Source organism: Oryctolagus cuniculus, chromosome 2 (genome assembly GCF_964237555.1).
Source record: "Oryctolagus cuniculus chromosome 2, mOryCun1.1, whole genome shotgun sequence".
Taxonomy (NCBI): domain Eukaryota; kingdom Metazoa; phylum Chordata; class Mammalia; order Lagomorpha; family Leporidae; genus Oryctolagus; species Oryctolagus cuniculus.
This window is the reverse complement of record NC_091433.1, coordinates 166249508-166265723: the sequence shown is the minus strand read 5'-3', so window position 1 is coordinate 166265723 and position 16216 is coordinate 166249508. Positions and strand designations below refer to the sequence as shown.

At 44.3% G+C, this 16216-nt stretch overlaps 1 protein-coding gene across 7 annotated transcripts in view; it reads left to right on the top strand.

Annotated features, from left to right (window-relative positions):
• The window catches only part of CRIM1 (cysteine rich transmembrane BMP regulator 1), a 208363-nt gene extending 192832 nt beyond the window's left edge, over positions 1 to 15531 (top strand). For 5 of the 7 annotated variants that reach the window (XM_051842985.2, XM_051842986.2, XM_051842989.2 and 2 more), the window contains 4 exons: positions 2814 to 3008; positions 8144 to 8266; positions 11286 to 11476; positions 13019 to 15531. In XM_051842985.2, the coding sequence (XP_051698945.2) occupies positions 2814 to 3008; positions 8144 to 8266; positions 11286 to 11476; positions 13019 to 13195 (686 nt within the window). In that variant the 3' untranslated portion in view covers positions 13196 to 15531. The remainder of the gene's footprint in view (positions 1 to 2813; positions 3009 to 8143; positions 8267 to 11285; positions 11477 to 13018) is intronic. The other 2 variants (XM_070069255.1, XM_051842987.2) reach the window with 1 other exon arrangement.
• Positions 15532 to 16216: the final 685 nt, after the last annotated feature.

Genomic DNA, 16216 nt, shown 5'->3' with positions numbered 1-16216 from the left:
CCTGCCCATCCCTCAAGAGAAAACTCAAACATCAAATTCTGAGTGAAGCCTTCCCAGTTCCACAGCAGTTAGCTCTTTTGCCCCCCATGTTGTCCGGCTCCACATCTGGGTCGTGGTAACACTAGTGACAGTATAGGGTTTTTGGCAAGGAGTTCCAGGCCCCCATGTTTCTTTACCACTTCTGTGCAGTCCTCTGAGTCAAAATGATCTTTTTTTTTCTTTTTTATCATTGAGGATTACAGAATCAATGAGTGCTCTTATAATGTCTAACACATAATTACCATTTTTAACATTGACCTAATTTTTAGATATAATTTTTATATCATAAATATTAGAGGATTAGTTCATTATCTTAACATGAAATGAGTGTCTTTGTCCACCTCTTAAGAAAATACAGGTCAGTGCTTGACCTTGAGTCAAACCTCTTTGTACAGAATCCTCTCCCTTTCTGTGCTTGTACCTCATTCTCTTCCTCCCCTTCTCTGAGAAGGGACTGGCAAAGATGCCATGAAAGAAAGGTGCAGGAGAAAGAGATGGATTCTATAGGGCATGGAGTTTAACCTCCTCTTTTTTAATTTCCCTGCACAGTAATACAATTACTTAGATTGTTTTCAGTGAAATTGATCCATCATATGAACTACTACAAGGTTTATATAAAATATAATCAGTAATATTGCCTTATGAGAAAATGCTTTCTTTCGTACAATTTATATATGTAATAGACTGGATTGGATTGGTGCACTCAATGAAATGTTGGCTGGAGGTCAGAGTATTACTTGAGTTGGGATCATTGGATGACTCAGTTTGACACACGTGCATTTTGGATATCTTAATGAAATTACCTCCTTTGAGGACTCCATATTAGCAAGAACTCCCATCATGGGTTTAGTTTGAAAGCCCAGTCGTCAGTGTACCAGAAAACTTTCTATAGAGATTTACAGATGCAGTGAAGTATGTGTTTAGATCTTGAAAAGGGATTTCAGGTTGCAGCTAGAACCTCCCATGATTATGCAGTGTCACTTACTAAACCTTAAGCAGCAGCAAGAAAAACAATAGAAAAATGTGGATAAATAGAGATTATGCAACTTAACACTCAATCTGCAGGATTTCTGTGTTTGCTTGTATCATTCTCCCATGGATTGGGACTTTTATCTAAGAAAAAAATAGTTCATTCATAGAATTTTAGTGCCATTTTAAAAGGCACTCATGCTTGTGTAATTGATAAGAAATGCAGACCAAAGGCAGATGAGCAAGCGTTTCCGTCTGTGACCCTCCTCTGGAGAAGCCTAGTCTGAAGTTTTATGCGGGGTTTCACATAGAGCCACTGCCAGCTACCTTTGAGCACTGGCCTGCAGGGCTGGAGCTGCTATGAGAACACAGCTCCTGGTGCCTTCAGAGGTGCTGGGTTCTGTCCTTTGTGTCTTCTCAATGAGTATTATCCCTACAGAGCTTCCTAGATGCCTTCTACAGAAGACCCCTGAGCCCTAGCTGGAGATTACTGCTTTCTTAAGGAACTTTCCTCCCTGATTCCTGTATAGTATTTCATCTATTTTAGTGGCTAGTGGCAAGTGGAGCTACCTTTAGTACCTGGACATCAAATTTCCCCCCATTACAAGAGTCATCCAGTTACTGGTCAGTCCAGAGGTGGAGAAGTGTCTGGTGTCCCGTAGCCCCCATGTTTGCTCACTTGGGCCTTACACTGGGCCCCCATTTTTGAGCTCTAGAGGGAGAGGACTGGCTGTGAAGTGTAATCACTAATCATGAGTTAATAAGACAAAGGAGCTTTCAAGAAAAAGGTTAGAGAAGTAGGAAAGGAGGAAGGCAAAGTAGAACGGAAAAAACAATAGAATGTTTAAGTTGTATACTGCACAGAAAAAGACTTTGTTAAAATACTTTGTTCTCGAAAACCATAGTTTGCTTGGGGAAAAAAAAGAAGTGAGGCTTTCTTAAAGATTTATTTATTTATAAGAAAGGCACAGTTACAGAGGGAGAAGGAGAGACAGAGAAAGAGACTTCCATCTACTGGTTCACTCCCCAAATGGCCACAATAGCCAGAGTTGGGCCAGGCCAAAGCCAGGAACCTAGAACAACTTTCAGGTCCCCACATGGGTGGCAGGGGCCCAAGCACTTGGGCCATCTTCCATTCTTTCCTAGGCCCTTAGCAGAACTGGAGCAGCCAAGATTTGAACCAGCACCCATGTGGAATGCCAGGTTCACAGGCACTGGATTAACCTGCTATACCACACCACCCTGGGGTTGCTGCTATAGTGGAAATATCATTGTTGGTTACAGAGAAACCCATGCATCATCACTGAGAAATGAAAGAAACGGGTGTCTGGGTGCTAATTTCCTCTCTAGGTTGGCAGAGGAAACCTCTAAGTTTGGCATGGCACTGCTATTGTCTTTCCTTACTATTCCCCCTATACACTTATCATTGACCAAAAAAAGATTAAGTGTAAGTTGGAATTTCTTAACTCTGTAAATACACTCAGCTGGACCTTTCATCTGTCTCTCTTTCTAGATGACAATCTAATGGCATTTCCCTAGGGGTATGGTTCTCAGCTGGTGGTTACTGTCACCTCCCTGTGTTAGCCTCAGTGGCCTCTGATCAGGTTCAGGCCACGCGATGAGAGTTCAGAAGGTCCTCCTAGGAAAATGGCCACAGGGACTGGGGAAACCAAAGCTTCAGCAAACTGGAAAGTCTTACGCGTACTGTGATTGTACCAAGCGATGCCCCTTGATTGCTCAAGTCTAATTAGGCATTGTGCTCTGTCACGACGAGCAACTCCACCCTGTGCTGTTCTTTCCACTAGAAGACACAGTTCCTAAGAAGGCGGTGTGCCACTTCAGTGGGAAGGCCTACGCCGATGAGGAGCGGTGGGACATTGACAGCTGCACTCACTGCTACTGCCTACAGGGCCAGACCCTCTGCTCGACCGTCAGCTGCCCCCCTCTGCCCTGTGTCGAGCCCATCAACGTGGAAGGAAGTTGCTGCCCAATGTGTCCAGGTATCTAAGCCACTGTCCTTCCATTTGTCAAACTGTCATAATGACTTCAGAAGAAACTGAGCAGACCTAGAACTTGCCCACACATCACATGGTTCCTAGTAATGTATCAGCCCTGTTGACATTCTCCTCCAACCCCTGCCCTGCCCTGCCCTGCCCTGCCCTGCCCTGCTCAGAGATCCAGGGTAACTTGCAAAACTACAACAATCCAGGTGAAGGCCCAATTTTGGCTCCATGCTAGAATTACTCTGGTTCTTGAGATTCTCAGTCTCTAAACTTTTCAGTGGCAGTATGGCCTTGTAGGTGTGACTGAATTACTAAAGATACTTGCCCCGTTTTAATGCAATATTGAACCAGCTGAGTGGGGGAAAAAAAAGTCAAGATTAGATGCAGTAGGGAATATGCTTAAGATCTGCTACAATCCCAAATGGAGATGTGCATTTACAGAATACAGCTGGGATTCATCATTCCTTCAGTTCACCAATTCCAGCCCTTACCTCTACATGCAGCCCTCAGCAGAACTTTTCAACTGTACCCGCAATGAACACAGCCCTGGAGCACTCCCCCAGCTGGCTGTTGGGAAGCCCACAGCCCCATCCTGGTGACAGTGGCGTCCTTCAGTCTCTTCATTTCAAACCTAAGATCCCACAGCTGTCAAGAACCTCCCTCAGGCCTTCTCCTAGTTCCCATGTCTGTGGCTCCTGCCAAAACAGCATGTTTACCCCCTAGTGCCAGAAATGCAGGATCTGAGCCCACAGCATGACAGCCTGTGGGCCATGTTCACCATCTAGTCCCCTAAATGCAGACTTGCCAGGCGGTACACAGTGAAGTCTCACACTAGATCCCGAGTGGTGAGGAACCTTGGTGCTCACGTTCTGGCAGCATGAGAGAATCCTGTGCTGTTCAGTTCAGTGAACTGGGATTCCTGCCACTTTAGAAACGCATCTGTGCTGTGCAAGTGTAACAGGGAGCAGTCAGTTAAACCCAGAGTTCAAAGCTCTGCACACAATGGCCTTTTGTTCAGATGTTGTGCACACTAGCCCCGATTAAGCATTTCGAAGAATGTCCATTTATCCCCCAGGAAGGACGGGGCTAAGTGCACAACAGGCAGTTCTCACTTCTCCACTGACTGCTAACAGCAGCACTCGAGTCAGCAGTTCACCCCTGGCTACCTGAAACCCTTGCTGCACTCGGCTTCGGGGTTCCCAGCTCCCTCGGTTTCCTCCTGTGTCCCTGGTGCTCCCCCCCTCTTTCCTTGGCTGGCGCTTCCTTGTCTGCCCAGTCTCTAAAAGCTGCAGCAAACGTTTGCTGTTATCATCCGACAGGAGCAGTTTCGGTATTGCAAAAGAGACTGGGAGAGGTGAATTGGAGACAAAGGTTATGCAACTCTGATACAGACCATGAGTGGCAGTTTATAAATAAGATTTTACTGTGACACGTAGTAGCCTTGAAGGATTTGAGCTAGACCTTGGAGGACAGGTGGGTTCTCTTCTTTGGGGAGAAGAGGATGATTTAACCGGAAGACCCTAAGAAGGAAAAGGTGAAGGTTTGTGCCCTGGGGTAGTGACTTCTCCAAGGCAAAGGCAGAAAAGGACCTTAATTATCAAATGAAGAGTGGAAGCTTTGTCCTTTATAGGCCATGGGGATGCTCATTTTAGAGATGAATGACCTCACAAGGGTGTTTTGGGGAGACTAACAGGGTTCAGGAGGGACTAAGATCCTGGGTGAGGGCACCTGAAAGGCACCTTGCAGATGTCCCAAGGCTATGACCGTAAGGACCCAAACTCCGGTAGTGGTGGTAGGAACAGTGGTAAATATTCCTTCTGTGTAGTCTGTGAGCTTCATGAGAGTGAAGGTACTGCTGGTTTCTCTGTTCATCACCAGAGACTTTTCTAGTGGCTTCTCAGGACTTACTGTTGAGTTGAAACTTAGTTTCTGTTGATGAAGTCTCCTTTCTGCATCTGCTGTATTATTGATGAAGCACTTCTCCCTTTATATCTAAACAAGTTTCGGAATCAGTCAAGCTTTTGCCACCTTGTCCGAGGATCTAAGCAAGAGTTGGCTGTTAGCCGAATTCCTATCCCAGTATCTCGTCGGCTCATTGTGTGATCTTGGTCAAGGCTCTTCACTCACTGTTCAGGCTTCCGTTGCTTATCTGTGGATAGCACATTCCACCTCCAAGAAGAGCTGGGAGGATGGATAAGTGATTGCAGTGGGAGCTGGGTCTCATCTCTGCAGCAAACAGAAACCCTGACGCATCCGGTAGACCACGCAGCTGACATTGAGTAGCCGCCTCTGCTCCCATGCAGGTGCGCCTCTGCCCTCTCTGCACACAGGTACAAAGCCTGTACAAGCCACTTAGGTGGTTGGGGATTGGAAGTGAGGCGCAGGAAGGTCAAGTACATTACCATTGCCAGAGCAAGTTAGCAGACATGAGACTCCTCGTTCCATTTCCCAGAAAAGTGGTGTCCTCAGTTGTGAGCCCCTTGTACTCTGCCCATGTTCCAGAAAGGGACATTTCAAGGAAAGTGACTCTTACAACTGCCTGGCTGCCTGCAAAGGTAAAACATATCCCTAATAAATTCTTTTGTGAGTTACTCTAAGGTTCCTATCAAACATGACCACAGGAGTGATTCTAAACTGCGACGGTGTGCCCATGGTCTTAATGGCCGGGTGGGGTCTAGTTTTGTGTCATTATCCTGGCTTGGTCTCTGCAGTGCCAGCAGCTGTTTGCCAGGGCTTGTATTTCAGAGTCTGGGGCTGGGTTTAGTTTTGGCCATGGAAGGCCAGAGTCTAAGCATTGAAACTCCACTTCTGTTTGTTTCCCTGAAGACGTGTTTTGCTGAAAGATTTATTCTTTTTGGCAAAACTGCTCAAAGGCAGCTTCCCTCTTACATTCAGAGGAAAGGGAAATGACTCTCTCCCCTTGGACTGTGTACTGGAGCAGTGAATAGTCTGTGAGGGAGAAGGAGGTGGGGTGGTTTTAAAGCGCAGCGCCGCAGGCTGGGGAGAAAAACCTTCAGGAACACAGGGGCTAGCACTGGCCTCGCTCGCAGCTGTACCCCCGGAACTTAGCCCGGCGCCTGCCACGTGGCAGCTGCTCAGGAAGTGTTGTTGAGCGAATGGTGATGTAATCCCTGAAGAAGACCCAGCTCTTCGCTCTAGACGGATCCTTCTGACTTGCCCTGCCCTGGCCAGGTACAGCCTTGGTAAACGGAAGAGGCTCACCCTGTGCGGTCTCTGCTGCTGCACAGGGTTTCACCAGAAGTCTACCTGCTGGCAGACATGTGGCACAAGAAGACCAAAGCTGCTGCTCAGTGCTCACAACCAGGGACACACCTGGGGTGGGGCAGAACTGACCCCAGCTCCGGGGCCCTGCAGAGGCTTTTGCTGCTTGCCTGTTGACATTCACAGGCGCGGTGGGGTCGAGCTCCCATTTGCCTTTTACACTGAGGCCTCAGAAGCCAGCAGCAAGTTGGCTCCTGTTGTCGTGGGAAGACTCAACACCGGGGGCTGGATGGACTAGGGAGGGAAGGGGCACTGAAGAAGTCACATAAATGCCACAGTGATTTTCTTCTTCCAAGTTCATCCGGGAAGTCTGCACTTCATGCCAGCGTTTCTCAGTGGGCAGGTTAAACACCATCCCCCTACACACAGAGACGCCTCTCCAAATCACCTGGTCCAGACGTACCGAATCAGGAGCTGTGAGCATCAGCACAGTTTATAAGCTTCTCAGGTGACTGAGATGAGGGAAGCAAAATTGAAAACCACTGGTGTATCCTCAGGCCCCTGCTCCTGTAGATGATAATATTTTTAGTGAATTCCATTTTTAATTCCAGAGTTGACAGGACCCATTGACCATTTAGAAACTGTAAGCGTTCCTGAAGAAATGAAGAGAAAACTAGGAGACCAAGGGCACTGACTTTATTCTTGGAGGCAGCAGAAAAACCTGGGCCGTGGAATCACAGAAGGACACTGAATCCCCAGCTCTGTCATTTACTAGATGCATAATCTTGAGCAATTTCCTTAACGATACTTAGCCCACATCGGAAACTTAGCAGGTAGTCTCTGTCACTCTCCCCTTCCCTCAAATTCATCTTGGACGCACTTCTTGAAGACCTGGTAAATTCGGCACAGAAAATGATGGCTGCAATCACAGAGTATGGTTAATCCTACTTTACCTTATATTTTATGTATTTTATTTTGGTCTCAGGCTGTAGTGAGCATTTTTAAGATGACAAATGTTGAGTAGCCTCTTTATTAAAGTCAGCTAATTAAACAAAATCAGCTAATAATATGGCAGGACATATCCAAGAGGAAATATGTTGTCACATCTTAAAAATGGAGCTTCTTAAGAATTATTTCTTTGCTGTAAAATAATGGGCTAGTTGTCAGATGAAGTATAAAAATGAAAATATATTTGAGGAACTGATAAAAGCTCTGGTCCCTATTAGAACTGGCCTTACGGGGAAAAAAAAACCATATACTTGGTATAAAGAACATTCTTCTCAGATAGTTTTGTTTCATGTAGTATCTTTCTGATCAAAGTACACATATGATCAAATTAGACAGTGTCAGGATATTTGCTGAAACTCAGATCCCATCCACGTGGTTCCAGTGGTAACATAACGAACACCTGAGACTTGATTCAGGCCACACTCATGAGGTCGACCTACATCCATTCCCACATGGGAGGAGGAGCGTGGAGGGGAAATGGCAAAAAAATGCACAAAGAATGAACGATGCTGTAATGACGCCATTTCTCAAACTCTGAAGACACATTTTTATAAAGGATTTCACATTCAGGGATTAGAGAGCAACAGTTACTCGAGTGCAATATTTGGTGGGAAGTAAGAGACATTCCAATTGTACAGTCCCCAGGCGGCTTATACTATAGAGGCACCATTTGACATGAAATAGTGTGGTTTTAGACCCTGGTAGAAAATTATTCTTTATTTAAATGTTATAAAACATCTTTTCCACCATTAGAAAACCAGTGACTCTAACATTAATGATGTGTTTGCAGAAGCGAGGTCTTTCATGTCTGTATTGACTATTCCATTTGGATTGAGAATACACAAGCCAACAGTAAGGCAGCTTCTCCATCATCTCTTAGGAAAAACTGTTCTTTCTTTTAGAAATGTATGTCCCAGAACCAACCAATATACCTATTGAGAAGACAAATCACCACGGAGAGATTGACCTTGAAGTTCCCATGTGGCCCACACCAGGTGAAAATGACATCATCCACCTCCCGAGAGGTAAGCATCAGTCAACTGACATCTGTCTAACATTCTATAGGGTCTACTTTGGCTTGGTTTTTTCCTGGTGTGTAAAATTGCTTATTAGTATTTCTAAACAGTTTGCCCAAGTTAAGTTCAAATAATGACCCCCCCAGGTAACAGCTGCCTGTCCAGAATATACTTCACACTACCCATGGGTAACGTAAGTCTGCAGGTAACTGAGTAAATGTCTCCTTCCTGGCCCCGCATGCTCAGAGACTCCGTGATGATGGAAAAAAATATGTTCCTAGTCTCAAGACCTTAGTGCCTGGGATTTCTAAGCCATCTCTCAAAATTTTATGTGTGAATAAGCTCTCTAAGCAGAATGATGAAGAGTCCTCGTTTTCCCTGTGTATTCTCCTACGCGTTCATGCATTAGGTTGTGCTCCACTTCAGGGCAGCCTCACTGAGTGAGGCTCCAGTGTCTTGTATGTGTTGATGTTTTTCCAGTCACCTTTTTTTCTTGTTCTATCCTTTCAGTTGTGCAAAATGAGGATTTTATCTGGTCTTTTAAAAACTACATGGTAAATCAAGGCTGAATCCCTGTCAATACTGCCTTCTCTCTAAAAGTTAACGCCTCCTGATGAACATAGTATGAACTTGCTCTTAGCCGTGACTCAATACTGCCTCCTGTCTACTCGCAGCACATTTTCAAAATCATCATGGTACAATTTTGTTGTTTGTTTTGGAAGAAGCAATAGTCATTGCTTGAGAGATTAATGGTCTGTTACTCTAGATACTCTAAATGTTATGCTTGGACCAGGCCAGGTGACCAGGGAGCCAAATTCCTGAACCCAGTGTTTTGGCTCCTTACATAACTGCTCAGACTGAATGTGCTGCAGTATCACGCTTACATTCGTTCAGTCAGTTATCAGGGCCTGCAGCGTGCCAGGCCCTGTTCTAGATGCCTGGCTGCAGTCACAAGAACAACCTTGCTTCTGTGGCCTTTGGAGGACCTGTTCATTACATAGGACCTCTGTTACGAAGTTCCTGAAATTTCCTCACGTGTCAGTAGCGAGAAAACATGTGTTTCTCCAAGGCCAAGTAATTTGTTTTCATTTTATAGACATTGTGAATCATCAATTATACCTGTTCCCATGTTTTCCATTGGCTGCCAGAAAGCTCAAAGCTAACTTTGCTGGCAATGCTTTTAGCACTAAAACAAAACCAAAGGACAGAGTTTTATAAACAGCTCAGCTGAAACTTCATTTTCCTTTCACCAGGATTTTCCTTAATTTTAACCTTGTATGACACGTACTTCTAAAGCCACATCTTGTATCATCTGAAATACTGGAAAGTAAAAATTCATTCCTTTATTGTATATCTAAAACCCAAATCCATCAAAATTTTACCGTTATCTTTGGCATTTTTCTTGATGCTGAGAAGTACGTTCCTTTTCCCACTTCTTATAAATGATCGCTAATGCTCCCTTCCCATTCCCTGCCCTGGAACACTTGAAGAGGGCACATGAATACAAAACCAGAATTCTAAACCAATCTTAACACCACAAAGCTATGTTACGTGGTGAGCTGAGTTTCCAGAAGTTTAAAAGTAACTCCTTTTCACTATGTGTGTCCTGTGCCTTTCACTAAACTGTTCTTTGATCCATTTAGAAAACCTGACTATGATGGTTTATGTGACACAAAAGAAAAATAAGCAAACCTGAGTGTTCCCAGTTATTATGTATTCTGTCTGCAACATTGACTGTAAGAATGAAGGAAAAAAAGATCTTCATTCGTGAGAGCAAAATCAGATGTTTCCTGTACAGTAAAATTAATAAGTAGAAAAATCATGTGATAGGCCTAGTGAGTTTTCCAAATTTTAAGAAGGCATTCTTCTTAGAGTTCAGAGAACCAGAGTATCAACCAAAAGACCTACCTCCTGATTGTGGAATAGTTTTGTGCTAATTCACTAGTTCTTCCTTCAGGAAACAGAACAACATACTTTGTTCTATCTTCCTGTTGGCCATTAAGCAGAGGGCTAAGGTATTGTTTCCAATCTAAATCTTAGTTGATCATATATATTAATGATAATCAAAATATATTTTTAAATGTTTATTTTTTATTTTCATCTACTTGAAAGGCAGAGATAGATCTTCCATCTGTTGGCTCGTTCCCCAGATACTGTTCCCACAACAGCCAGGGCTGAACCAGACCGCACCCAGGAGCCCAGAACTCCCATCCAGGTCTCCCACATGGGTGGCAAAGGCCCACACACTTGAGCCATCACCTGCTGCTTCGCAGGAGGCGTTAGCAGGAGCTGGGTGGGAAGCAGAATAGCCAAGACTCAAACCTGCACTCCAATATGGAATGTGGGCATCGCACACGGCGGCTTAACCCACTGCACCACAATGCCCACTCCCCTCACAGTGTTGTCAAGAGACTAATTTTAATTTTTAAAAGCTACCTAGGCATTTTCTTACTTTATTGATTAGCTAAAGCCATTTTCATCATGCCCAATCATTGACATTCTCACTCAGCTTTTCTTTTTTTAACCCATCCCTAAGCACCTTGCCCTGTGCTCTTTGGGTCAACAATATACTTTAATCAACTTTTTTAAAATAAGATTATTATTTATTTGAAAGGCAGAGTTACAAAAAGAAAGATCTTCCATCCACTGGCACACTCCCCAAATAGCCACAATGGCCAGGGCAGAGCCAGGCTGAAGCCAGGAGCCCAGAGGTTACTGTGGGTCTCCCACGTGGGTACAGGGGCCCAAGGGCTTGGGTCGTCCTCTGCTGCTTTCCCAGATGCATTAGCAGGGAGCTGGATTGCAAGTGGAGCAGCCAGGTCTTGAACCAGTGCCCATGTGGGATGCTGGCATAACAGGCAGAGGCCTACCCTGCTGTGCCACAGCACTGACCCCTTTAATCAGCTTTTAAATTCAAAGCAGTGGTTAGTAATAAAACCAAGTTGCTGATATCTACTTATAGTGTAATTAATATCATCCTTAAAAATTCTGTTTTAGGTCATAAGTGCTTATAATCTGTTCTCTTTAGATATGGGTCACCTCCAGGTGGATTACGGAGAGAACAACGGAGTGTACTCGAGTGAAGGCTCCTCACTGGACTCCATCGCCTCCGTGGTGGTTCCCATAGTAACATGCCTGTCAGTCCTAATAGCATTCCTCTTCATCAATCAGAAGAAACAGTGGATCCCACTGCTGTGCTGGTATCGAACACCAACTAAGGTACCGTCCACAGAAAGTTAAAATGGCTTGACGTCTTGTATATTACTTAGTGAAATTTTGGCTTTACTATCCATGGCCTCAAATGCATATCAAGTTATAGCAGTCTAGAACTTGCCCAGGGCTGGAGTGATCACTGGGTGAGTTATCTGTCACCCACTGGTGGATGAATCCTCACTTCTCATGGGTCAGTTTCCTGGATGTACTTTTTCAAATGAACAAACAGCTCTGAACTGACTCCTAAATCATTGTTGTTTCTACTAGAAACAAAAGTCGATCACATGGTATTTTTCAGTCTTCTGTGTTGTAGAATTAGAGAAATCACAAAGGTAGGGTGATGTAATACTCAGGAGTGGGCAAGAGGAGAGGCAGAGGGAATGAGGATGGCGTTCAGAAGTGAAGACAGGCAGGTGTGCCCAAGGCTAGCACAATAGGGAAAGGCAGTAATGGTTCAGGGGTTGTGGAAAGTAAGACTAGACAGGGAGAGGGACAGGTTTGCTATTGAGAGACAATACAAAAGCCCTCTGTATTTTAACAAGGCAAGAGTAAACTACATTAAAGGAAAATAAATCGCAATTCCTCCCAACTCTAATTCTACCTTTTGCATTTAGTGTGCCTTATTTTATAATGTACAATCTTAACAATTGAAAACAGCCTGAATAATTTAATCCAGTTTCTCATCTAGTGCACCATTCCATATACAGCTCCTGCCAGATGGTCACTCTGCCTCTGGTTTTCTTCGGGCAGCGATGCCTTGGGCACAGGCCGGGACAGGAAGCAGCACTGAACAAGAACAGCTGCCACTGTCCAAAGCTGGAAGAGCCCCAGACACAGAGGCTGGCCCAGCCTGTGATGCTGTTAGCCTAAATGACTAGCAGTTGTCTCTGCTTTAGAATCAGCCCACCTAATAACCTCCACTCATCCTTCTGCCCTCTTTTTTTTTTTTTTTAAGATTTATTTATTTATTTGAAAGAGTTACACAGAGGAGAGGCAGAGAGAGAGAAAGAGGTCTTCCATCCGATGGCTTACTCCCCAATCGGCCGTAACAGCCGGAGCTGCGCCGACCCGGAGCCAGGAGCTTCTTCTGGGTTCTCCCACGCAGATGCAGGGGCCGAATGACTTGGGTCACCTTCCACTGCTTTCCCAGGCCATAGCAGAGAGCTGGATCAGAAGTGGAGCAGCCAGGTCTCGGACTGGCACCCACATGGGATGCCGGCGCTTCAGGCCAGGGTTTTAACCCGCTGAGCCACAGCGCCAGTCCCCTGCCCTCTTAAATACAAGCCCACACATCAAGGATTTGAAAATCGTTACCATTTTCTTCACTCCGTCACCTCTTTGACGGCATACTGACCACTCACCATTTAAATGTGCTGTGTCAGAAGCCCTCATGGCAGTCCTCCTATAGTAGCTGTGAGAGTAGGGTGTAACAGTCCATGTACAAGGAATCGTGACACTTACGTCACTTGCGTTAGGAAGTCAGTTCTTTTTCGTGTGGGATATGGAAAGCAGCTAATTCTTTGTGGTTCTCCTCCCCTCACTAAACAGCCTTCGTCCCTAAACAATCAGCTGGTGTCTGTGGACTGCAAGAAGGGAAGCCGAGTCCAGGTGGACAGTTCCCAGCGAATGTTAAGAATTGCTGAACCCGATGCGAGATTCAGTGGCTTCTACAGCATGCAAAAACAGAACCATCTACAGGCAGACAATTTCTACCAGACCGTGTGAAGACAGGCAACGTGGGTCAGGTTTGAAACACAGAAAGCGACTCAATCTGCTCTTAAAAGTAAACTAGAGTTTGTGCACTTGCTTAGTGGATTGTATTGGATTGTGACTTGATGTACAACGCTAAGAATTAACTGGGATGGGCTTTGTCTACAGCAGTGTGCAGAACAAGCATTCCCACCTTTCCTCAAGGTAACTGACCAAGTGTTTTCTTAGAACCAAAGTTTTTACAGTTGCTAAGGTATATTTGCTTGTAATATAGCTGTAGAGATATTTGGGGGCGGGGACAGCGAGTTTGGTTGGGGGAAATGGGCGGGAGGGCGGTATTGGGAAGAAAAACTGGTCAGCTCGGCTCGGGGAGAAGCCCAGTGGGATCAAAGCAGCTCAGTGGCCCAGAGGAGATTCTTCCTGTTGCTCTGAAGACTGCACTGGCTGCTGCAAAGCTCAGGCCTGAGTGCGCAGGAGACAGACAAGCCTCGCGTTCCAGCTGCCACAGCCACCTTAGAGCCACCAGGCGCGCGCTTCAGAACTCTCGATAGCCATCCCAGGTCTAAAGCCACAAGTTTCTTTTCTATACAGTCACAACTGCAGTAGGCAGTGAGGAAGCAAGGGAAATGTGGTAGCGACATTTCTCTGACGCGGGTTATTAAGGATCTATACAGTTAATACTTTTTGCTGCTTTTTGTTTCCTTCCAAGCCAATCAGCCAGTTCCTAGCAGAGTCAGCCAGGAACGTGATCGGAGGGAGTCATTTCTCGATATGAGCGCTGGAGCTTTTCTTAGAACAGCGCGGCAGGAAGGAGAGAGGGTGAAGGACACCAGGCATCTCCAGGGGCTACACTTCACTGTTTGTTGTTGCTTTGTTCTGTTCTGTCCTTGGTTGTTCATAGTTTTTGTTGAAGCTCTGGTTAAGAAGCTTTTTTTAAAAAAAAAAAAAAAAAGACTGGGGATTTTTTTTTCTTTATTATATACTGATTCTACAAAATAGAAACTACTTCATTTTAATTGTATATTATTCAAGCACCTTTGTTGAAGCTCAAGAAAAAATAATGCCTCTTTAAACTTTAGCAATTATAGGAATATTTATGTATCTTATGCTTCAAAAACAAAAGTATTTGTGTGCATGTGTATATAATATATACATATATATTTATACACATACAATTTATGTTTTCCTGTTGAATGTATTTTTATGAGATTTTAACCAGAACAAAGGCAGATAAACAGGCATTCCATATCAGTGCTTTTGATCACTTACAAAATTTTTGAGTGATATAAAATCTCACTCAACCTGCAGTTTAATTGGGGAAAAAATGTGTGACAGTGTGAGAGCAAGTGAGTGTGTGTGTGTGTGTGTGTGTGTGTGTATGTATGAATGAATGTATACACACCTAGAGCAGCCAGCATCACACCTGCTACGGAGAGGGTATTCCTTTATTAATATAATCATCTTCATTTGGATTTGCTTTTGGTTGGTTTTCGATTGGCTCACTGGCCACAGACATTGACGGCCGCTTTTATCTGTGTCACTAATCAGCTCCTGGATTTTTTTCTTTTCAAACAACTGTTTGAAACAACTACTGGAATATTGTCCACAATAAGCTGGAAGTTTATTGTAGTTTGCCTCAAATATAACTGACTGTATACTCTAGTGTTAACTTTTCAAACAGCTCTTAGCACTTTTATACTAATTACCCATTTGTGCATTGATTTTTTCTTTTAAAAATGCTTGTTGTGAAAGACACAGATACCCAGTATGCTTAATGTGAAAAGAAAATGTGTTCTGTTTTGTAAAGGAACTTTCAAGTATTGTTGTAAATACTTGGACAGAGGTTGCTGAACTTTAAAAAAAATTAATTTATTATTATAATGACCTAATTTATTAATCTGAAGATTAACCATTTTTTTGTCTTAGAATATCAAAAAGAAAGAAAAAGGTGTTCTAGCTGTTTGCATCAAAGGAAAAAAAATTTATCAAGGGGCAATATTTTTATCTATTTCCAAAATAAATTTGTTAATGATGTTACCAAAATAGATTTACATCAACCTGATTAGTATAAAAATTTTGACAATTAATCCATTCCTGGCATAAAAAGTCTTTATCCAAAAAATTGTAAATGCTTGCTTTTTGTTTTTTCAATCATGGCCATATTATGAAAATACTAACAGGATATAGGACAAGGTGTAAATTTTTTTTATTATTTTAAAGATATGATTTATCCTGAGTGCTGTATCTGTTACTCTTTTACTTTGGTTCCTGTTGTGCTCTTGTAAGAGAAAAACAAATATAATTTCCTGAAGAATAAAATAGATATATGGCACTTGGAGTGCACCACAGTTCCACAGTTGGTTTTTGTTTTCTTCAAAACAAAGTGCAGAGGGTTTATTTACAACTTGGTTCTTGGCAACAGGTAGACCCTGCAAGTCAAATCACACACTTGAACTTTCCAAGAGCTCCCATATCGGGACCCAGCAGGTGAGCAGCCCTGTTAAGAGTGTCAGCCCAGTGCACCCCACATCCCGAGAAGCCCCTGTGCTGCTCTAGGCAGGAATACCTGCCAAAAAGGGGCCCCCCAACGTACACAGCAGAGACAGAAAACCTGCCTGTGTCAGTCACATGTCAAGACTAAGGGACAAGCTGTCGCCACGGCTCATTAGGCTAATCCTCCACCTTGCAGCGCCAGCATACCGGGTTCTAGTCCCGGTCGGGGTGCTGGATTCTGTCCCGGTTGCCCCTCTTCCAGGCCAGCTTTCTGCTGTGGCCCGGGAGTGCAGTGGAGGATGGCCCACGTGCTTGGGTCCTGCACCCCATGGGAGACCAGGAGAAGCACCTGGCTCCTGCCATCGGATCAGCGCGGTGCGCTGGCCACTGGAGGGTGAACCAATGGCAAAGGAAGACCTTTCTCTCTCTCCCTTTCTCACTGTCCACTCTGCCTGTCAAAAAAAAAAAAAAAAGGGACAGAAGGGTCGCCAGGAGGAAGCCCTAGCTCTTACTCAGCAAAATCGGGGGACTTTGAGGTGGTAG